General features: G+C 45.2%; 2 protein-coding genes across 2 annotated transcripts in view; one reads left to right on the plus strand and one right to left on the minus strand.

Moving 5' to 3' along the window:
- Positions 1 to 23009, plus strand: part of LOC143923633 (sulfotransferase 1C4-like) — a 168924-nt gene that overhangs the window by 6703 nt on the left and 139212 nt on the right. The window lies entirely within an intron of this gene.
- On the minus strand, positions 204 to 22951 carry LOC143923634 (sulfotransferase 1C1-like). Its single transcript, XM_077447439.1, has 8 exons — positions 22819 to 22951; positions 19155 to 19335; positions 15226 to 15354; positions 15049 to 15146; positions 7265 to 7391; positions 2765 to 2859; positions 2385 to 2565; positions 204 to 750 (listed from the first exon to the last, which is right to left on the minus strand). Exons 1-8 carry the CDS (start codon positions 22834 to 22836, stop codon positions 638 to 640), a joined length of 942 nt encoding a protein of 313 aa, XP_077303565.1. The 5' UTR covers positions 22837 to 22951; the 3' UTR covers positions 204 to 637.

The following is a 23009-nucleotide window of genomic DNA, read 5'->3' on the forward strand; positions in this document are numbered from 1 at the left end:
GGAGGGAATATTTCTGTATTTCCTGTATCCCCCTACTATAGCAAGAAAAATAAATAAATCAATACATTGTGGGATACAAAACAGTGGGATGGACTTTTTGACATTTTATATCGACATTTATAAGTTTGTGGATTGAGTTTGCACATTTAATTGTGATCACAAGAACACATTTTTGTTCATATTTAAATGATTGCACTTAACACTTTACCTTTAATGGTTTATTCATCATTGGTTGGTATATGATGTACAGTTTGCACGTTAGTATAATGATTTAAAGAAATGGCGCACCATTGGTTCTTGCATTATGTATAGTGGAAGCCGCAGTCTAGCAGCAGATTTTTGGGGTAGTTTAGTGCAGTGGTTCTCAACCTCAGTCCTCAAGTACCTCCAACAGACCATGTTTTGGGAACTTCCCTTAGCTAAAATAGCTCTTATTAATACCATGCCATTGATATAGATTTAAAGCAGCTGTGCAAAGTAAAGGAAAACCTAAAAACATGGACTGTTGGGGGTAATTGAGGACTGAGGATGAGAACCACTGGTTTAATGGCTACTGCTCATGCCCAAACCAATGCATGACGATAACAGACATTGTTGTTCAGTTTTCTGCTTCATCTCCAGGCTCCATAAATCATCTTCAGATGGTGTTGCGGAATTTAAGGTCCCTTCCTTTCATTCTCTTTTCATATTCCTCGTCAAACATTTTATTATGCGATTCTGTAAAATGATTTATCCAGTCTCCAACTTCGCCTAAATTAAAAGTGGAGAGATAATAACGTCAGCTAGAAAAAGATATAGAGATACTTGAAGAGAAACAGAACTGTGGTGACTTTAGTAAAAATCAACAGGGTCCTTCTAAGTAAGCATCAGATCTCCAGTCTTATTCTTGTCTGCATGGGGATGGTGGACAAATCATCATTCAGCTGATGTGATGGTTTCACAAATTAGGATTTGATGCTTTACCTTTTGTCTATGTCTTCTGGTTCTTCTCTGTGGCCATTATTGTGTGTTTTGTGTTAGACCTCACTCCTTCCTGGCTTCCTAGGCTTGAGCATCATACTCTCCCAAGCCTAGTCTTGGTTTTCCATTGGGCATTTACCGACCATTCTACCTTTTGTTACTGCTGGTCCTCAATCCTTCCTGTCTCTAATCTCAAACTCCATACTCTACCAAGTTTAGTCTTGGTTATCCATTGGGCATTTAACGACCAGTCTTCCTCCCGTTATTGCTGGTACATTCTGTGTTCATCACCTGACTAGCCTGCTACCCAGCACCGATGTCTGTAGAAACCTAACTTTTTTGTTTAGCCCTTGCCTTGACCTTTGGTATCTGTGTTCATATATTATCTGTGATTCTGCTTCTGGTTCTTATCTATTTTGACTTAAGCTATGTACACATGGGCCAAATTTCAGGAGACAACGGCCGCTTCAAAACATAAAAGTCCGGCATTCGGCCCATGTGTAGGTCAGTCTGTCCAACAGAAGACGGCCGAGCATGCTGGAAAACCATCATTCACCCAACTCTCGATCAGAGCTCTCACCCAATGGTGGGAAGCGCTGATCACAGTGTTTTGGTGGGGGACTGCCCCCCCTGTCAGAACACAACAGCTCAGCAGGGCTGATTGCTGAACTAACCTTACATGGTTAGTACAGCGGCACCGACTGGAGCTGACGTTTTTTTTAATGAAAAAAAAAAGAATAGTGTGTATCTAGCTTAAGTCCTCTTGATTAGGCTAATGTGATGGTTTCACATTCTTGGATTTGATTCTATTACCTCTTTGTCTGTCTTCTGGATCTTCTCTGTCCCATTGTTGTGTGTTCTGCCTTGGTCCTTACTCCTTCCTGGCTTTAGTCCCACACCAAGTACTCCCCCAAGCCGAGTCTTGGCTAACCATTGGGCATTCAGGCTGGGTTCACACTGGTATGACACGTCATAGCAGGTCTTTGAGCAGGTCCTTAGTGAAGACCAGGACTAGTTAGATATCAAACTTTAGTGGGAGCCTTCTGCCTACCTCTGTTAACAACAAGAACAAAAAAAACGCCCCATTTGCTGAAACCCTCAGCTTCTGGCTCTTAAAAACAGTTTGTCCCCGGATTTTCCACTATGCTCTGGCATTGAGCTTCATTGCTGTAGAAGTCACAAAACTTTGAAAATATGGCTAGGAGACCCCTGGTGTTCCTGACGATAGCCCTTGTAATAGCCTGTTATATTGCCATCGGCGGTGTTATTGTTGTGGGGAAATCTAAAAATCAAGTTTAAGCCAAATTAGTAGAAACTAAGCTTCACCAAATTTACTCTCTGAATATTCTTTGTCTTAGAAAAAGTGGACAAACACTTAAATCAGTATTTTTTTTAGTGAGCAAGAACCATGTACAAAACCTTACCTTTCCTCATGAAGGGCGAACGGGCCTGGTCCAGAATTATATCAGGAACGGTGGAATAATTTGCCATTGGGTTTTCCTTCATGGCTTTGAAAGAAGTGTGGTGGCAGATCTTATCCAATACTTCTTCTGAGAGGTTCTTCCCCAGAAACTCCATCACTTTTCTTATCTCTCGTTTTGGATCCTGTTCAAAAACATTTATGTAACACGCTTTGAGGACAACTGTCATGAACATAACCAACTGATAAGAGGCTGTACCCCCCGACAACATTTCATTTTAAGCATTCGCATAGCCATAACACAAAATTGTAATGTGTCTAACGTGTATTTCCCATAATCGTCAGCATACTTTTATATCATTACCTCTCAATTCCCCACCTCACCTCCTTCATATCTTCATAAAACACATAGAGGATGTCATGCTTCTCCTTGGCATTCCACCAGCCAATCACATGATTGAACCAGCTTCCCCAGGCAACTACGAAAGAAGGGAATATGTGTTGTAGTAAGACCGCTAAGAGCATTTTATCTGCTTGAAAGGTCTGTAAGGCAAGCAGTCAGTGCTTCAGTTGTATAACCCCTTGCTGGTGGGGCCAGTTGTCCTGCACAAGAGGGTACCTTTCTTGCGTGTGCATGCTCATCAATGCTTGGACCACCTGGGGCTGTGTTTATGTGGACATTAACATTATGGCCATACCCTGTCTTATAGATGAGCCATACACTGTGTGCAGTAGTTACCTGTCACCTATGCCAACACAGGTGCATCTCAGTCCAACCTCTAGCTAACTATGCTGTGGCTGCCATGGCATACCTGTAAAAGGTGTGAGTCCCAAACTGGTAGTATCCACTAATAGTGACTCCCTTGGGTTGTCAGACGAAGGCTACATCATTCCAGATGATATGGACCCTCTGGCTCCCATGTGGCCCCCGCTCTCTCTTGAGCCTGCCCCCCCATATATATATGAACCAGGCAGGAAGGCAGGACCCAAAAAGGGCAAACTGTTGGCGCTATATAAATCCTGTATAATAATAAAACGGTATCGGTGTCAATACTGACCATTTGCACAAGCATCTGTACTCCAATACCTGAAACCGATACTTTCAGACTCCGTTCTTTCAGCTGCCAGTGGGATTTCCCCACTGACAGCTAAAATGTAGAAAAATAAAAAAGAAAAAAGAAAAAAACCAAGCAAACAAACCAAAAAAAAAAAACGGCAATTTTTGGTTGTTGAGAAATGGGGTGCTGAGTCCTAATCAACTGATAACTCATTCAGCTGTCAGTGGGGTTCCCCTGTTGACAGTTGAAGTGTAAAAAAAAGTGGGCAATGTTTATCAACAAAATTGCTCAGCAGCTGAAACAGAAAGATAAAAAGAAACATTGTTTATTTTTTTATCTTTCGGTTTATTCATTTACAGATCAAAGGGATGAACTTCAATCAGGAGATGAAGTCAGTTTAAAGCAACCTGTCAATTGCTTTTTATTGAATGCAATTTTATTCCCACTTCTTCGGGAAAAGTTTCAGCAAGAACACTCAGGGTTAATAGTCAACAACATCAAAATAGAAACACATTGAATGGTCCTCCTACAAATGGTCTTTGTCACTCATATAATGCCACAGGATGGTGCTCCTCATTTTCCAAGATAGTCCTTAGATCCTATGTAATTGGAACTAGGTATCAATAGTCAAATCGTATAGTGTGCACCTAGTGATATATAAGGTAGTTTATTAGGTAGGTAAAGAGGTTCCCATCATGTCGTTCCTCAGATCAGCGTGAGTGAGATAGAACCGTGAGTGTTCTGGCTAAAACTTTTGCTGAAGAAGTGGGTTATCTCCTGCAAAATGCAAACTGCGTGGAAATTACAGCATCTCACTGTGCTCTCCCATATGGGAGCCACCAAGAACCTGTATTTAAGGAGTATTAGATGGTTTTGGTTATGTTCTATGTGTAGTTTTTGTGTGTTTTGTATGTTTTTTGATATGTAAATGTGTGCAATTTTATTATATAATAAATATTTTTGATACTTTTTATAAAAATTGGGTACCGTTATAGTCCTTAGATTTAGTTTGTTAGGGTCCATTATTTTGTATATCATGTTGTCATTCTTACTGCTGCTATAGCTGTGTAGATGCTGACTGAAGTGTTGTCACGCTTGCTGTTACTGTAGCTGCTTAAACAAGGAAGACATACACAGTGCTTGGGGACCTCTAATGGCAATAACTGTGGGGAGTCATAGTTCTATGCCAGATGTATGATAGGAATGGTGAAAAGAGGAACTGCCATTGAAGTATCCAAAAAAAAAAAAAAAAACACTGCATTTATTCAGGCATAAAAATAGTCTTAAAATCATTAGCCATAAAATCAATGACATGCAGATCCAGTTAACAACAGGTGACTGTTGGTTCGGATTATGATTTTTTAATTAATTTTTTCCATAATTCTTATTGTTTTCTGTGTAGCGGCAACACTTTGGACAAGGTGTCTGCTATGTACAAATTTAGTTTTTTTCTCAGAACAGTAAAAGGGGTTCTGAGGGCTGATTGTGTAGGTTTAACTCTGGCATCAGTCTGGCTGGGCTGTGTTAGAGTTCTGCCTGGTCATGTGTACAGTTAGGTGCACAGGACAGGCCAGAACCAGGCCTGGTTGGATGCTTTGGGTGTAAGCGTTCCCCGGAACCAATCAGTGGGTGCGTCTGGCCCCGCTGAGGAGTCTGGGGAAGGGTATTTAAGATGTTGAAGTCCCGTGTTTAGGGTTCGTTCGTGAGGCCATAGCTGCCTGTTCCTGGATCTGGACCGGGGTAGCCCCACAAGGGGTCCTGGTCACGGGAGCGTGTGCCGCCCTGCAACATGGTCTGTTTGACTAGCCCCATTAGACCCGCATGGTCTGGGGTAAGGATCCATCTGTTCCCGAGTCTCAGAACCAGCTGGTCCGAGGCGCAGTAACTGAAGGAGGATTCAAGGCGTCCGGGTGTGCTCTCAACTTGGAGGGGCACCGCAGCTCGTGTCCTGGGGGAGGACTCTTCGGAGGAGGGCCAACAAGCTGGCATCCCAAGAAGTGCCTGGTTGCTGGGTTGTCAAGGACACTAACGAATTCACGCTTTTCCAGTACTGCCAAGGAGACAGAGAACGTTCCAGTTACTGGGGAAAGGTACCTGTTCATTTTCGGTTGCAAGCTTTATTCAAGTTCAAAGACTTTGTAAGTTCTGGATCAGAGTGCTGACCGCCATAATCTCTGGCTAGAGATTTGTTCAGCCTTAAAGCACCCAGCTGCGAGTGGCTACTCTCTGGGTTGTATTAGAGACTTTCTGGTGATTAGCAGTTCAAGGTGCCTGAGTTTCTTCACCCTTGCCCTCTGTTCCCATACGAGACTGTGTTTGTTAGATGTTACCCCTGCAAATAAAAACCTTTCTAAAGGACTTTTATGGTGTCAGCTTCCAAAGTTGTTGGGTACCAACCCTGGGAACCCCTAGACGTGGAAGAACAAGCCAAGCGGAGGTAAGCAGTAAGCCCAAAAGTCAAGACCGCCCTATCGAGGGTTATGGCCGCTACATCTGGATAATTTGTACAAGCAAAAAGTTATCATGCAGAATGTGTCAAACAACACTTATAAGCCCCCGTACACACGGTCGGACATTCTGCCAACCAAATCCGTCGGATTTTGTCCGTCGGATTGTGTCCGAAACTGTTGCATACACACGGTCGGACAAAGTTGTCGAAAAATCCGATCTTTCAGAACATGATGACGTTATTTCGTTACAACGGGACTGTTCAGGCTAGTAGCCAATAGCTTTGATGTAGGAATTTGATCTGAGCATGCGTGGCACTTTGTCCGATCGGAATTCTCTACACATGATCGGAGTATGTCCTATCGGACCAGTTTGTCGGAAAATATTTCCAACAAGTTGGAAAATTTGGTCCGACGGATATTCCGACGGAAACAGTCCAATTCATACCACACACAGTCGGATTATCCGACAACGCGGTCCGATAGGACACATTCCGACGGATTCTCTGACCGTGTGTACGGGGGCTTAGAATGGTAAATACAGTATGTGCGGTTCAGCTGATAATAATAATTTGTACTCTTAACGTAATAATTATTGTTAAGCATGGATAAACAGTTGGAACATTTTACAGTATAACATTTTTATAATTCTAGATTCCTTGTCAAAAACCCATTCTGAGTCTTTTAGAGTATAATAAAATAAGATTAAAAAAAATATATAAAAATTTAATAAATGGCTATTTTTATGTCTGAATAAATACAGTGTTTTTTTGTTTTTTTTTGGATACTTCAATGGCATTTCCTCTTTTTTTACCATTCCTAGCAAACATCTGGCATAGAACTATGACTCGCCACCATAATTCCCATTAGAGGTCCCGAGCACTTTGTAGGTGTTCCTTGATCTCTCCGGTTACTACTACAAGTGCTTTCACAGCTGCCCGGGGCTCTCTATAGTACTTTCACCCACTTGATCTTATGGATTAATTGTTTGAGCGCTTGGTGTGTACGTTTTTGGTTTGTAGCTGCTTAGATGCTGATTGCAGCATTGTCCCTCTTGCTGTAGATGCTTAGATGCTGGCATTGTTGATAGGGCTGTCAGGGAAAAGCCACACCTGGCTTCATGTACAGGTCTTTAGATTGACAGCACATTGCTCTATCTAAAGGAATTAGGGAAATTATTTAGAAGCCCTGCTTAGTCCCTTCTACCTTCTCCAGCACAAGAGAAATCAAGCCTCCCGTTGGCAGTTGCCATTTACAAAATAGGTCATTAGCATTTATTTTATGGCAGGTGACATGTCCATTTGCCTTGAAAATACCTGCTCATTTCTTTTAGAATAAAAAAACTAGAGCCTTTAGATGAGCTTAAAGTCTACACGTACCTTCGCCCTTTAGGAACTTTTCCACATACTGATCCCAGGTCCCGGGATCTGGCTGAGTCTTATTCATCTGATCAAAGAAATAATATGACACTGCTGTGTCCTTTGCATTTCGAGCAATGTAAACTGCCTGCAAGTGGATGAAGAAGACACCATTGTTGTTTTGTATATGCTGAAAATGGTCTTGTAAACTTTAGCATTTGGGAAGTATGTCTTGTGATCTACATATGGTCTGGAGAAACAAAATCATACTGAGGAGTCAAAAACTTTATTAGCCAAACCAGTATTTCCCAGAGACTGGTGGTACTCCTTCTTATTCAGAATTTACGGGCAATAATACCTTATAGGCCAAGTGATGGCCACCAGTTGCAGAGACTAGAGGAAGCATGTTGATTGGGAAGACTTCACAGAAGGTGTGTAAACCCAGGAACACAGCGCAGAGGTCTCCCCAGCAGAGGGTGCAATAGATATATACCAAATAGTGATGAGCTGAACTGCCCTGGGTTCAGTTCAGACAAGGTTTGGTGAACTTTAAAGAAGTTTGGCTGCTGAACCCAAACCCCACTGAAATCAATGGGAGCGGAATCTGTCAAATAAAAAAAATGCAAATTTTCTGGGCAATAGGCAAGGGGTGTCAAAAAAAGACTCAGTTAGACTTACCGGTGACGGTATTTCTAAGAGCCTTTCAGGACAACCCCGGAGAGAGTGTAGCTCCACCTTGCAATCAGGAAACACATGCCCACTTTAAAAACACCTCCTCTTCCTCCATGGCTTCAGTTATTGTGGCCTTCCGACGCTGGAAAACAAAGCACAGAAAGCACAACACCATGGTAGAACTTAATACATTTACTAAGCATAACCTAGGGAGGGAAGTAACGGTTGTCCTGAAAGGCTCTTAGAAATACCGTCACCGGTAAGTCTAACTGAGTCTTTCTCAAATCGCCTTTCAGGACAACCCCGGAGAGGATAACCGAGAAACTTACCCTAGGGCGGGACTACTGCCTGCAGTACCTTCCTGCCGAAGGCCTGATCTGCTGCAGACAGTAGATCTAACCGGTAATGCCGGAGAAATGTCGAATAACTGGACCAAGTGGCAGCCTTGCAGATTTGTTCAGGCGTGGCACCGGCCCTTTCAGCCCAGGAAACTGCCGTGGATCTAGTAGAGTGGGCAGCAATACCTGAGGGAGGTATTTCTCCTTTTGCTTTATAGGCTTCTGTTATAGCCAACTTAAGCCACCTACCCAGCGTACTTTTAGAAGCTTTCTCCCCCTTGCGTGATCCAGAAAATATCACAAAGAGGGCGTTTGATTTTCTAAATTCTTTAGTAACTTTCAGAAACTGTAAAAGACATCTTCTCACATCCAATGTGTGAAAAACTTCCTCTCCTGCATTTGCTGGGCTTGCAGAGAATGTAGGTAACACTATTTCCTGTGATCGATGGAAAGTTGAGGATACTTTCGGTAGGAATGCTGGATCCGTCCTCAGTACCACCCTGTCCTGATAAATTCTAAGGAAGGGTTCTGTAATAGCTAGAGCTTGGAGCTCGCTGACTCTCCTGGCCGAGGTGATGGCCACCAAAAAGATTGTTTTTAAAACCACCTTCTGCAAAGAAGCTTCCTGTAAGGGTTCAAACGGTGCTCCCGAGAGACCCTGTAAAACTGTAGACAAATCCCAACTGGGAAAGTCTTTAAGGGCTACTGGTCTATTTCGAGCAAGAGCCCTAAAAAATCTAGAAATTAAAGTTTCTTTAGATAAAGTCTTTTCAAAGAAAACTGATAAGGCAGCCACCTGAGTCTTCAGGGTACTGGCTGCGAGACCCTTCTCCATTCCTTCATGGAGAAACTCCAAGACGGACACCGTGCTCTTGACCTTGAGTTCTCTAGAACTGCACCAGGAGTTGAACTTTTTCCAGACCTTCATGTAAATTGCCTGTGTAACTGCCTTCCTACTGGACAGCAGGGTCTTTACTACTTTATCTGAGAGACCTTTAGCCTTTAACAGGTCCTCCTCAGAAACCAGGCGGTTAGCTGCAGGAGTTCCACTTCTGGATGACTTACTGTCCCCTGGGATAACAGATCTTTTCTGAGTGGTAACCTCCATGGGGGCTTCGAGGCTAGGTTTCGAAGACCCGCGAACCAGGGTCTTTTTGGCCAAAAAGGAGTGACTAGTATTAAGTCTGTCCTTTCTTCCCTGAATTTCCTCAGTACTAGTGGAATTAGAGGAAAGGGGGGAAAGGCATAGCACAGCTGGTAATGCCAGGGGTGAGCGAATGCATCCAACCCTATTGCTGCATCTCCTCGGTGAAGAGAAAAGAATCTGTCCACCTTTGAGTTCTGCTGGCTGGCAAAAAGGTCTACCTGAGGAACCCCCCAGGCCTCGGAGATCATCAGGAACACTTCCTGATTCAGACTCCATTCTGCCTCTAGCAATTTGCGCCTGCTTAGGAGGTCCGCAAACAAATTCTGAGAGCCCTTCAGATGCACTGCCGATAGTGAGGCTGTGTTCTGTTCTGCCCAGGCTAACAACAGATTGGCCAGCTCCATCAAGCTCCTGCTTCTGGTTCCCCCTTGCTTCATAATGTAGGTAACCGCTGTTGTGTTGTCTGACAACACCTGAACATGGTGACCTCTCAAACTCTGCTGAAATGCCACTAAACCCAGAAAGATCGCCTTCAACTCCCTCCAGTTGGATGATCTTTGAGCTTCCTGTTTGGACCAGACCCCCTGAGATGTCTGACCATCCAGATGGGCTCCCCAGCCCCAGGCACTTGCGTCTGTAGTAAGGCGCTTGTCCACAGGAAAGGTCCACACCAGGCCCCTTGAGAGGTTTGCCTGGTCTCTCCACCACCAAAGAGCCCTTTTCGTCTTTGACGAAATTTTTAGCTGTTTTTCCAAAGGATCCTGATGGGACCAGCTTGACAGAACCTCCCTCTGAAGGGGTCTGGAATGGAACCTGGCCCACTGAACAGCCGGGATTGCTGCCGTAAGCAGGCCCAGAACTGCCATAGCCATCCTGACTGAGACTGTCTGGTTGCTCTGTATCCGCTGTACAGCTAGCTGTAACTTTTCCTGTTTTTGCAACGGCAGGAAAACTTTCTGGAGAATCGAATTTAATGTATACCCCAGAAATTTCATTTCCTGTGAGGGGGTCAGGATTGACTTCTCTAGGTTTAGAAGCCATCCCAGGCCCTCGAGGTGAGACTGGGCCCTCTGGAGATTGACTAGGGCCTGCTCCCTGGAGTCTGCAAAAAACAAAAGGTCGTCCAGATAAGGAACGACTGGAATCCCCTTCAATTTCAGGGGTTCCAAAGCCTCTGCCATAATCTTCGTAAAGACCCTGGGAGAGGACGAGAGTCCGAACGGCAGAGCCCTGAATTGGAGGTGCCATACCGAACTCCCTACCTTCAATGCCAGGCGCAGGAACTGCTGCGATGCCTGATGAATTGGTATATGAAGGTAGGCATCCCTTAGGTCCAGGGATGCCATGAAGCATTCTGGGGTCAACAGCTTTGTGATGGAGAAAATTGTATCCATCCTGAAATGTTTGTACCGAATGAACCTGTTCAGGAATTTCAGATTCAGGATTAGACGGTACTTCCCTGAGGGTTTTTTCACCAGAAAAATATGTGAATAAAAACCCCCGCCCTGCTGGTTTACTGGGACTTGAATCAGAACCTCTTGCTGTATCAGCTCCTGTAACAACAGCTTCATTGCAGAGGCCTTCTCCTGATCCCTTGGCAATGTTGTCACATAAAACCTGCTCGGGGGTAGTTCTGAAAACTCCAACCTGTACCCCTGATTGACAACGCTCTTCACGAACAGATTTGGAGACAGCCTGTCCCATTGTTCGCGAAAAGCTGACAGTCTCCCCCCCACTGGGGAGATATTGTCACTTGTTCTTAGGGGACTGCTCTGGGGGAGATCTAAAGAGGACTCCACCCCTGCCTTTGCCCTTCTGTGAACCCCATCTGCTCTTGTGCTCCTGGTCTTTTTTATGGGACTGCTGAAAAGCACGAAAATTCTTTTTAGCAATCTGCTTTTTCTTAACTGGAAAAGCCTTCTTTTTATCGGCTGTTCTATCCAGCACAGACTCTAAATCAGGACCAAAGAGCAAGTCACCCGAGAAGGGAAGACCACACAGCTTGACCTTAGAGGCAGTGTCCCCATACCATGTTTTCAGCCAAACTGCTCTCCTGGCTGAATTTACAAGAGCCGAAGACCTAGCGGCCAGTTTAACTGATTCTGCTGATGCATCCGCCATGTATTTGACTGCATTCAGGATCAGTGGAAAGGACTCTAAGAGATCCTTGCGGGGTGTCCCCGCCTCAATATGGCTCTTCAGCTTCTCTACCCAACATTCCAGATTCCTGGCCACCACCGTAGCTGCCATTGCTGGTTTTAGACTGACTGACGCAGCATCCCAAGCTTTTTTAAGGATGGAGTCAGCTTTTTTGTCCATTGGGTCTTTAAGGATCCCCATATCTTCAAAGGCTAGATCCGTTCGTCTGGATACCTGCGAGAAAGCTGCATCGACTCTGGGTTTCTTGTTCCAAACCTCTGAGTCCTTATCTTCGAAGGGAAACCTTCTTTTGAGAGCTTTAGAGAAGAAAGGGGCTTTTTCTGGGTCCTTCCACTCCTTTCTCACTGAGTCTGAGAGGACCCTGTGGACAGGAAAAACTCGCCGTTTTGTTTCGTCCAACCCCTGGTACATTTTGTCATGAACTGACAGTTGTACTTTTTCTTCCTGAATTTCTAGAGTAGTGTAGATTGCTTTTAAAATATCATCTACTTCCTCTAGTGATAGCTTGAATTTGGAGCCCCTGCTATCTTCTTCCTCTTCCTCCTCCTCAGAATCCCTGAAGGAGATGAGAGTACTACCCCCTTCGTCTCCAGACTCTTCAGTTTCCACCTGTCTGGATGACGACGCCCTGGGGCTGGGCGGTAAGTTCTGAGGCTCGGTCTGTGCGGGAGGGTTTTGTATCAGGATGGACTTGACTGAACTCAAAGAGTTTGTCAGCTCTTTAACCGAAGAAAACAAATCCTTATATTGTTGAGATGTTTCCTCTTCCATCAATTCTCTGATACAATTTCTGCACATTGCCTTCTGCCATGAATCTCTGAGGGGGGTTTTGCAAGAAGGACATTTTCTCTGACCTGGTCTAGCTTTTCCTAGTGATTTTTCCTGAAACGACATACAGGTTTAATTCACTAAAAGCTCTCAACAACCAGTTGCTTAACACCAAGCCAGTGCAGAGACCCACCACCAAACAGACCTACTAGTGAGACCCCAGAACTAGGCTGCAAAAGGTCAGAGCGAAGTCCACCTCTGACCTGCAGCGACAGGCCCCCAAGAGGGGGGAACAAACAAAGACATACCCACAGTAAAGCAGAGGGTGCCAGTGCACCTTACGTACCTGGGCTGGACCGGTGCTGGGGGCGCCTGTCTCCGCCATAGCTGGCTTGCACTCTTCCATCGTTTGAGTGAGGCAGCTATTTTACAAACAGCTCTCATTTTAAATTTTCCCGGCCGCCGCGTCATCAAGGCCGGCCGGAAGCGGAAGCACACGGTCACCTGACCCGCCCCATGACCCCTGCGTTCCAGGCGCTGAACCACGGCGCCACGCCCCCTCAGAGCGCCCGCGCGTCACCGTGAACGACGCCGTCGCCGCCCGGGACCCGGCGCCGAAAACGGAGCCATGCCGCTGACCTGCAGCGGCCTCCGCCAGCAACAGAGCCCTCCCTGCGCTAACAAGCGGACACCGGGCACCCGACGCCGGCACTCCGAGGGTCCTTACTCCCGTGAGATGGCGGGACCAGGAGCTCCAGGAGTCCTCTCCCCGTGGAGATGCTGCTGGGGGTCAAAGAGAAACAACCTGCAACAAAAGGTAAGCCTTACTCCCCTGCAGAGAGTGTAGCTCTCCCTGGTTCAGGCACATGCTTCCTCCAAGGAGGAAACACAATAACTGAAGCCATGGAGGAAGAGGAGGTGTTTTTAAAGTGGGCATGTGTTTCCTGATTGCAAGGTGGAGCTACACTCTCTCCGGGGTTGTCCTGAAAGGCGATTTGAGAAAATGTATGGGGGGGGGGGGGGGGGGGCACAGTGGGAGCCCTGAGGAGCCTATACTAATGCATAACATTTTTTTTAGAGATTCCAAGCAGCCAGGAGCATTGATTTTTTTTTTTAAAAGCACTAACATTTGCAAGGGAAACAAAAGAGTTTTACATTTTTCGGCAACTGACATGCCCCTCAAGGCTTCTTTTTGTAAAAGAAAAAAAAAATGGCATACAGACCCCAAATGTCTCCCAAAATACATTAGCACCCCTAGGTGTCTTGTATTGTGGTGGAAGACTCTGGAGACCAGAGAATCCCGGATCTCTGGCTTCACCACTCACCAATACAGGGGGGTCATAGGATCAATAGGGGGCAGGGCTCTGTCAGCACCAATCAGGAGGAGGGAAATCTGCTGCAAACTCACTGATCACATTGTACCCGACACAGGAAGATCAGAGTACACTGGATCATCCTCTATGGAGGAGAGGGCGGGGACTCAGAACAGAACAGAACAATAACCACTATCTATAGGAAGAAGGGTGGAACCTCCGAACAGTTGGGCAGAAACCTTGGCATGGAGGGGCAGGACCTCTGAACAGTTGGGCGGATTCTGCACCATGGAGGGGCAGGACCTCCAAACAGATTGGCAGATCCTGGCATAGAAGGGGCGGGACAGTTCTTCTCCTGCGGGGTATCCTCCGGAGCTGGGAGCCCAGGGACCGGCCCGACACTGAGCACCACAAATGCTTCCCCAACTGTCCCTTCTTCTGCGGCACCGAGCCCAGCAATGTCCCCATCCCCAATCATCCCTGATCAACCTGACCAAGTGGATGGACACATCCTCAGCCAGATCCACCGACTGCCCGGGGAACAAGACCATGACCCTTCTGCTTGTGGGGGGGCAGCCCCCCTGAAATATGCCGCCAGGGCAAATGCCTTGTTTGCCTCGTGGTAGATATGTTCCTGCACCCAACCAACCAGATGGAGTGGAATGGATCCCCCTAGTTTTTCTTTTCTTTTTTTTTTGCGAATAGTCTGTTTACATGCACCGCTCTATAGAAGTGAATAGAGGACCTGATAACAGGCTGTAGAAAGATAAATATCACTTGAAGAGAAACCTGCACTTTGTTTCAACACCGAATCAGGGGAGGACTAGGTAGGCTGTATGAGGCCCCATGATTTCTAACAGTGGCCCTGCTTACGTGGCCAGGGATTCCTGGAAAGGAATGTGAATGGGCAGACGTCAGTGGTTGGTAAGGAGATGGCGGATGCAAGCACCTGTTTCTTCCCTAGCAACCATTGACAGCCATAGATCCACACCAAATGCCCTAAACATCCGAACAGCCAGTGTTCTATCCAAACTTATGTTTGGACCAAACACTGAGCTCATTGATGATGACAAACTGTCAAGTGATTTAACTCTCCAGAATCCACCAGATCAGAGTTAGGTAGACAAACCCTTTATTATGTCCTTTATTATGTATCACCAGAAATGTCTATTCTCATAAGTTCCAATGGCAATTATGGAAAGAACAGCACCTGAGTAGACAATGCCTTTCTAGGTATGGCAGAAGTGGTAATAACAATAGTGCAAAGTTCTGATAATGGTACCCAGCAGCAGATCATGGTCTGGGAAATGTTAAATCAAACAAAACTTTCTCCCCTTAACCCCAAAAGATGATGAAATGTTTAGAAATTACACTTTTCATTGTGGTTATCCCATCCTCACTCCTTACCTTACACTTTTGCTCCCAAAAAGATTTTGGCACCAGCTCGAACTGAAGGTGGGTTTTTATTTTTCGGGGAGATGGTGTATTATTCAAAACATCCAAACCTGGAGAAACAAGTAAAGTTGTCAATACAAAGTTCAGAACTTCATGAATCAAGCTGTTTGAAACCTAATCCAAGCTTACCAGAAGGCAAGGGAGGTGGAGCGAACATCTCTAGAAATGGAGAACGTATATGGGTGGGAGCACGCTTGGATTTCTCTACTTCACCATCATTCATTATGGAGTCCACAATTTCTTGCATCCATGTTGTGCCTAAAGACATCTCAGATGAAAATAGCAATAGAAAAAAGTAGAATTAAAGGTCAACGGAGGTCCACAATCTTAGCTACAGGCCCTATCAACAGTGCTCATTTTGTGGATCTTCTCACTAAAGCGTAGGGAAACCCAGCAAATTTGTGAAATCTTTGACTATAATAATCTGTATTTCTCAAAATAAATCTATTTACTAGGCACAAGTTGGTGAAGCATGAAGACGAGGTGAATAATAATCCCTAAACAAGGAGAAGAATGGTCAAAGTGATCACATTTTCCTAGAGGGAGAATATATTTTACTTTTAGTGAGTACACTTTAAGTTTTTTTTTTTTTTTTTTTTTTTTTTTTTTAAATAAATGGTCTGGTGATCGGGTCTCTTTTAAAGAAAGGGTTTACTCCCATCATCGGCAACGCTTCAGTACAAATGCAACCTGCAACTACACTCTTAAGCTAGTGAGAACAGTTAGTATTAAAGGACCTGTTTATTTTATATTTTCATATATCAAAGCGGCCAAACAATGGAATTCATATAAGCTTGCAAAGACATTACAAACTAGACACACTGTAAACATTTGGGATTGGTTATGAAAATCCAAAAGAGATACAGAGCCCTCACATATCATTAGTAGAGCTATTAATGTAGATTTTTCACCAGGGGTTCATATTTATATATTCTGATGTCAAGTATGTATTTATTGTTCTTTTTTCAAAATGTGATAAGCCAGTTTTCCCACTCAAGCTCAAACTAGCAGTCAAAGAAACATAGTGGCTTGGAGGATATCACATGAAAATTAAATTAAGGTCATCCAGCAAAGCGACATCTCCATATATTCAGTAAAAAGATAGCCCAATCCAACAAAGAGATGACCCAATTCAGCAAAGAGGCAGCCCAATCCAGCAAAGAGACGGCCCAATTCAGCAAAGAGGCAGCCCAATTCAACAAACCCATTCAGCAAAGAGACAGCCCCATACATTCAGCAATGATACAGCCCAATCCAGCAGAGATATCCTCATATATCCAGTAAAAAGACATCCCCATATATAGTATGAAGAAAAGAGATGGCTTAATCCAGCAAAGAGACTGCCCAATCCAGCAAAGAGACAGCATCATCTAGAAAAAAAAAGACAGCCCCATATATTCAGTAAAGAGACGGCCAAAATCCAGCAAACAGATGTCCCCATATATTCAGCAAAGGGACAGCCCAACCCAGAAAAGACACAGTCTGATCCAGCAGAGTTATCCCCATATAGCCACCAAAGAGACGTCCTGATATATCCAGCAAAAGAGACATCCCCATATATTCAAAGAGTTAGCCTAATTCAATAGAGCCATTCCCATATATTCAGCAAAGATACAGCCAAATCCAGCAGAGATATCCCAATCCAGCAAAGACATCCCCATATATCCAGCAAAGGGGGATTCCCATATATTCATAAAAGAGACCGCCCAACCTAGCAGAGACATCCCCATATATTCATCAAAGACACAGTCCAATCCAGCAGAGACATCTCAACCCAGTGAAGAGACATCCCCATATATTCAACAAATAGAAATTCTAATTCAGCAAAGAGACAGCCCAATCCAACAAAGAGACAGCCCAATCCAGCAAAGAGACAGCCCAATCCAGCAAAGAGACAGCCCAATCCAGCAAAGAGACAGCCCAATCCAGCAAAGAGACAGCCCAATCCAGCAAAGAGACAGCCCAATCCAGCAAAGAGACAGCCACAGGCAGCACAGGTCCACATCCAAGCAACATTAACAGACACACACAATGACAGCCCCATCCAGCAACATTGTCAAATTTAACAAAAAATGTCTAACAACTTTTCTCCAGCTCAAAGTGAGCACCGAGCAGTGAGCTGTCAATCAGGCTGGCTACATGCACTGAAGTTCTTCCACACTGTTGAGTTGCGACTGGCGCCAAACCCAACATCCGGGGTGCAGTGAGAGGCAGAGTGCAGATGATATTACTTTACCTTCTGCTGTCTCAGGCTGCAGCCAGAACTAAGTGAGCTGCATCGGCCCTGCTGAGGCTAAGCAATACAGAGCGTGCTTCTTCTCCTCATTCTCTCTGGCAGAGGTGCCGAAACGCTGTTCCTGCATGTTCTGCCAGAAAAAAAGCCCTGAGCTTACCAATCCTTAGTTGTGGTGGCTTTAATAGCTTTCTTTTCCCAAGCTTCTTTTTATTTATTTTCACCTGGTGATCCTGCCAAACGTCTTATCCTAGGGTGACAACGCTTGCTCACTGTACATTTATGGAGGAGCAACATTGTGAACCTAAGCTCCCTGTTCCCATTTGTACTGCAGGCTTAGTGCTAACATCTGTATGTTCAGTCGACATTCATAAACTAAACCTGAGGAGGAGTTGGCACCAAGTCATCAATAAGGAGCATGCATCTTCATGTAAGATGCATAGGTGCATGAGGAGAAAGGTCACCAGGTGCAGAGCTGTGTAGGCTTTGAGAATTTAAAAGGTAAGTTTAACAACTTTCACCCTAGGAGTAGGAAGTGTGTTAGGACTACAGAACGCCTTCTCCCCTCCTCCCTTTCTGTATATCTGTAACCCCAAGTTAGTCTTAAGCCAGCCATACATTGATCGTAACTCAGCCAGTTTAGCAGGGACCGGCTGAATTTTGATCCATATATGGGCTGGCTGGTTGTACAAAAGTTAATCTGTCAAACAAACCGTGTAAAACCAGCCTGTTGGACTTTCCTGAATGGTCAGTGCCGCTGGCTGTAGCCGACAACACTGATCATTGTATTCTGAGGGCAGGGAAGGCTCCCCATTGTCAGAGCAGGAGTGATTCCCCCATTCACACATTTGAGTGTGTGGATAGGGGAATCAACTTTTTTTTTTTTTCTGTTCAACCTGCTGGTTATAGGTAAAAAAAAGTATCACGTATGGCCCACCTAACAGTACAGTGTTTTGTCTGTGTTTTACCTGTAATGACTTCCTGCTCCTAACTTGAGCCTACATTGCCTTTTCTGACTCTGGTTTGCTTATTGCACTTGACATGAGCTTTCATTGCCTGTCCTGACCTTAGCCTAATTCCTGTTCCTGACTTGAGCCTATATTGCCTGTCCTGACTTTGGCCTGTTTCCTTCACTTGATATGAGTCTACTTTGCCTGTTCTGACTTTCCCTTGCTGCCCGTTTCTGACTTTAGCCTACATTGCCTGTTATGACTTGAGCCTGCTTCCTGTCCCTGACTTGAACTTACATTGATTGTTCTGACGTTGGCCTGTTTCCTGCACTTGACATGAGCCTACATTGCCTGTTCTGAATTTAGCCTGCTTCCTGTTCCTAACTTGAGCCTATATTGCCTTGTCCTGACTTTTGCCTTTTCCTGCACTTCCCATGAGCCTACATTGCCTGTCCTGACCTTGGCTTGCTTCTTGCACTTGACGTGAGCCTACATTCCCTTTCCTGACTTTAGCCTGCTTCATGTTCGTGACTTGATTCTACATTGCCTGTCCTTACTCTGGCCTGCTTCCTGCACTTGAGCCTACATTACATGCCCTGATGGTAACCTAATTCCTGCTTGTGACTTGACCATATATTGCCTGTCCTGACCTTGAGCAGGATTTTGGTTTGAGCTGTACTAGTTTAAGTTTATTCACTAGTGTGAGCTAGCCATGTGAAAGATCCTTCATCATAACATTCTGCTCTCTTGAACAACCAAATAAGTTCAGGCAAAACCCTTTATCCCTCTTTTTTGTAATTAATAATGTTAGCTTGAAAACTGTATTGATGACAATGGGTCAGAAAATTGTTTGTGCCGACCCATGCCTCTCTTACCTGCCTTGGGATAAGTCACTATGAGGATATCATCTGGTCTTGCTTGCACATTTTCCATATCTTTCCATCGGTCTGCAATAGGTTTCATTAGCGGCACTCCATGAACTGAGCACAGCGGGAACCTGTGGAATGTACCTTCCGGGAGGTTGTTGATGATGGCGGCAAAATCCTTGTCAGCTAGCTATCCAAGAAACATCAGAAAATCAGATGATGACTCCAATTTTAGCATTCTTTGTTTGGTAAAGTAAAACTCAAGGCAAAACTTGGGATTTCCTTCTACTTTGACTCAGAGGGTAAATCTCCTCGACGGGGACACAGACAGCAATAAAAACCTGACAGGGGTTCTAATCCCTCTTCACTCTATCCAAAACGTAAACAAAAAGGTTTTGCTTTTTTGTTCTATTTTAAATATTGGTTTTAAAGGCTTCTTTCAGAGGGGCGTTGAAGCCCGTTCACACAAGCCTTGTTACATCCACCCCACCCCGACCTGTATATAGGCAGCCCATGCAGGTGGATGGAGATGCAACAGCTGTTTCTCAAAATTTGATTTGGGCGCAGGAGCGGGTGCACAGATTGCAACACAGGCAGTCTATTTCTTGACACACGGATGGTGTGCTGGGGTGGAGGGTTTTTGATTTCTGACAATCCTGGCTCCCTTTGGCTCTCACCATAACTATGCACAGGAGCTGAAAAAAACTATGGAAAAATGCTGGATAAAAAAAAATACTCAATTGCTTTTCTGTTTTTGTGCCAGCGTTTTGCAGTGTATAGCTGGTTGTTAAGGAGCGGGCGGGCAAGTCGGCCACCCTGACCCTTAACAACCGATGATTCATCAGCTGTCGGCGGGATTCCCTCCTGACAGCTGAATGTAAGCAAAAGAATTGCTGCATTGTGTTTTTACTGTACTTATATTAGACACTTTTTTGGTGAAGGAGTAGGGTACAATGTACCCCTACTCATTCACGTGGGAGAGTCTGGTGGCCCCCCATCCACAGACCCCCACAAGCACATGGTGGGCAGAGCCCACTCAGGTGGGTTTGGCAGGCTCTGGTGAGCGTTTACCCAAACATGTGATTGTGGGTATATTAAGAGGATGCTCAAGGAGGTCAATCTACCATTGCTGTGGCTCTGAGGAAGAGGGTTCTCCCGGGTAGCACGTAAGCCGCTTGTGATGCCATCTGGTTCCTCCAAATATCTGGTCCAGGTTGCAGGCGTCTAGAGATACTTCTCCCAATTGCTGGAGTATCGACAAGCCTTGTTTTAAAGCTCATTTGTGAGTATAATTCTTGTATTCTTATATTTATTCTTATATTTTTAAATTAAATTTTATCTTTCGTATCGCACAAGGTCGGTGCGCTTTCCTTTTCTTTTTGGATTTTTCTTTTTGTATGTTTCTTTTTGTATGCCCCACAACCACCGGCCAGGGTTTTCGAGAAGAGGCCCTTGTCCTCATTAACAAGGACAAGGGGAGAGCCCCCCACCGTCCCAAAGCAGCCCTCCCTTGTAGAGGGCATGTGGCCTGGTATGGTTCAGGAGGGGAGGTGCTCTAATTACCCCTCCCCTCCTTTTCTTGGCCTTCCGGGCTGCATGTTCAGATAAGGGTCTGGTGCGGGGATTCCCTCAAAACCTAAGACCCTTAAAATCCACAACAGACCCAAAGGGACCGGTATGGATTGTTTTTTTTCTCAAGCATTTGCTGGCAATTCTTTTGTTTACACTGAGCTGTCAGTGGAGGACCCCGCTGACAGCTGATGAGTCATCCGTTGTTAAGGAAGCAGCGGCTGGCTTGCCAGTCAGCTCCTTAATAAGCAGCTATTCACTGATTGTTAAGGACAACGGGGGCCACCTGCTAAGAAAAAACAAATGCTGGAAACTAGCTCTTAGCAGCGGTTAGGAGCATTTAAGAGCTTTCAGTGTTTTTTTTTCTGCCACAAAATTGCTACCAAAAACTGAAAAAAAAATGTTTTTTTTTCTGTTCTTAAACATTGAAGCATCAAAAGCGTTTCTAGACATAAACAGTGTGCATGGACACGTAGGATAAAACTATTTGCAGAAAATAAAAAATGCTCAAAAGCTGCTGATAGTTTTTTCGAAAAGCGATCCGAGTGTGGATTAACAGGCGAGAGCATGGGATATGTTGCCTCATGATTTTACCCTTTAAATGCCGACCCACCGCATCGCATGGTTGTGGTGCAGCCCCATAGATCTGCACTAGTCATGTTTAGCAGCAGAAAGGAACATGCTAATTTTTGTCGTGCCCAGGAAGCACAGTATTGCAGCCACATCATGTGTACAGCGATTGCATTTCACCACTGGGAGTCGGGGAGGTAAAACTGTGGCTTAACGTCTTAGTTTTCCCACACCCTGGCTGCCTGTGGATGAACTCTAAGCCCTTGTACACACGGTCGGAGATTCCGTTGGAGTGTGTCCTTTCGGACCGTTTTGTCGGATAATCCGACTGTGTGTGGTCTGCATCGGACTGTTTCCGTCGGACCAAATTTTCCAACTTGCTAGAAATATTTTCAGACAAAATGCTCCGATCGGACATACTCCGATCATGTGTAGAGAATTCCGATCGGACAAAGTGCCACGCATGCTCAGATCAAATTCCTACATCAAAGCTATTGGCTACTAGCCTGAATGTAGTCCCATCGTAACGAAATTACGTCATCACGTTCTGAAAGATCGGATTTTCCGACAACTTTGTCCAACCGTGTGTATGCAACAGTTTCGGACAAAATCCGCCGGACAAAATCTGTCAGACAAAATACAACGGATTTGGTTGTCAGAATGTCCGACCGTGTGCTTAGGCAACGAGTAGGTGTTGTAGGGCTTTTTTTTTGTTCACATGGGCAGCTGGGGGTTGGAGGGACGATGAAAAACAGGAGGCAGAGCTGCGGTTTTACAGCTCCTCTGCCTCCCACCAGAATGCTACTGTAACATTACAGGATTGTCCACAAGCCGCAGAATTTTTACTGTGGGGGTGCAGAGTTTGACAGGTGGCAATGCCCACAATTGCTGCACGATAGTGTAGCATTATAGGCTTAAATCAGGCACTGAAGAAGCGATATAACACCTTCTCACTGCCTGTCAAATGTCCTCTAAAAAGCAGTCTGAATGTGGATCGCTCTTCAGAGGGAACTGCAAGCGTGAAAAAACCTGTATCACCTCCTCACCGTTTGCTTGAACCCTGTGCTAGCTCTTTAGAATCACATGCGCTGCGTGTAGCTGCAGGGTACTTTATAGAGCAGTCTCATTCACTTGAAAGCCGCAGGGGACATAATTCCTGCCACAGCCATGAAGCAAAGCATTGCAGCCCGACATGTGTACACCCTGGCCGCTGCTTCTGCCCCTAAAGGGGGAGCGATTGGAGGTCAGTAAGGTGTGCCTTAACCATAGGGTTTTACCATTCTCCCCCACCCCCAACTGCTAGTGTGAATGAGCTATATCGCCTCTTTACATCCCATCAAACACCTCTGAAAAGCGATCTGAACGTGGATCGCTTTTGAGAGGAGTGGCAGTCCTTGACAGAATGAGCCCTAAGGTTTCCAACTCCCATCCCATTGTCTCCCCTTCCTTCCTTCCACCCCTTTCTACAAGCCCCAATCTCTGATCTCCTGGGCTATGTGTTGCCTGTGCTCAGTGCTCCTCTTGCTGCACTCACCAGTTGCTCGAGCTCCATGTTTCAGCCTGTCTTCCACATGCACTCTTCTTCATGTGTGTTCCTCCTTCCATATCTCACTGTGTCCGCCCCACAGTATTATCCACCCATCGCTTCTGTTTGTGCATTAACTCCTCAATGACCAGACTCCAGTGTATGTGCCTTAAGGCTACGTTTCCACTAGTGCAACTTTT

This window comes from Lithobates pipiens, unplaced genomic scaffold (genome assembly GCF_037356315.1).
Source record: "Lithobates pipiens isolate NorthernLeopardFrog02 unplaced genomic scaffold, aLitPip1_a1.2 Scaffold_22, whole genome shotgun sequence".
NCBI classification, from domain to species: domain Eukaryota; kingdom Metazoa; phylum Chordata; class Amphibia; order Anura; family Ranidae; genus Lithobates; species Lithobates pipiens.

Coding starts and splice junctions, on each gene's coding strand:
- LOC143923634 (XM_077447439.1), bottom strand. Junction 15,147..15,225: donor TCCACCTCCCTTGCCTTCTG/GTAAGCTTGGAT, acceptor TTGTTTCTCCAG/GTTTGGATGTTTTGAATAAT. Junction 2,860..7,264: donor AAAGTTCCTAAAGGGCGAAG/GTACGTGTAGAC, acceptor CTTCTTTCGTAG/TTGCCTGGGGAAGCTGGTTC.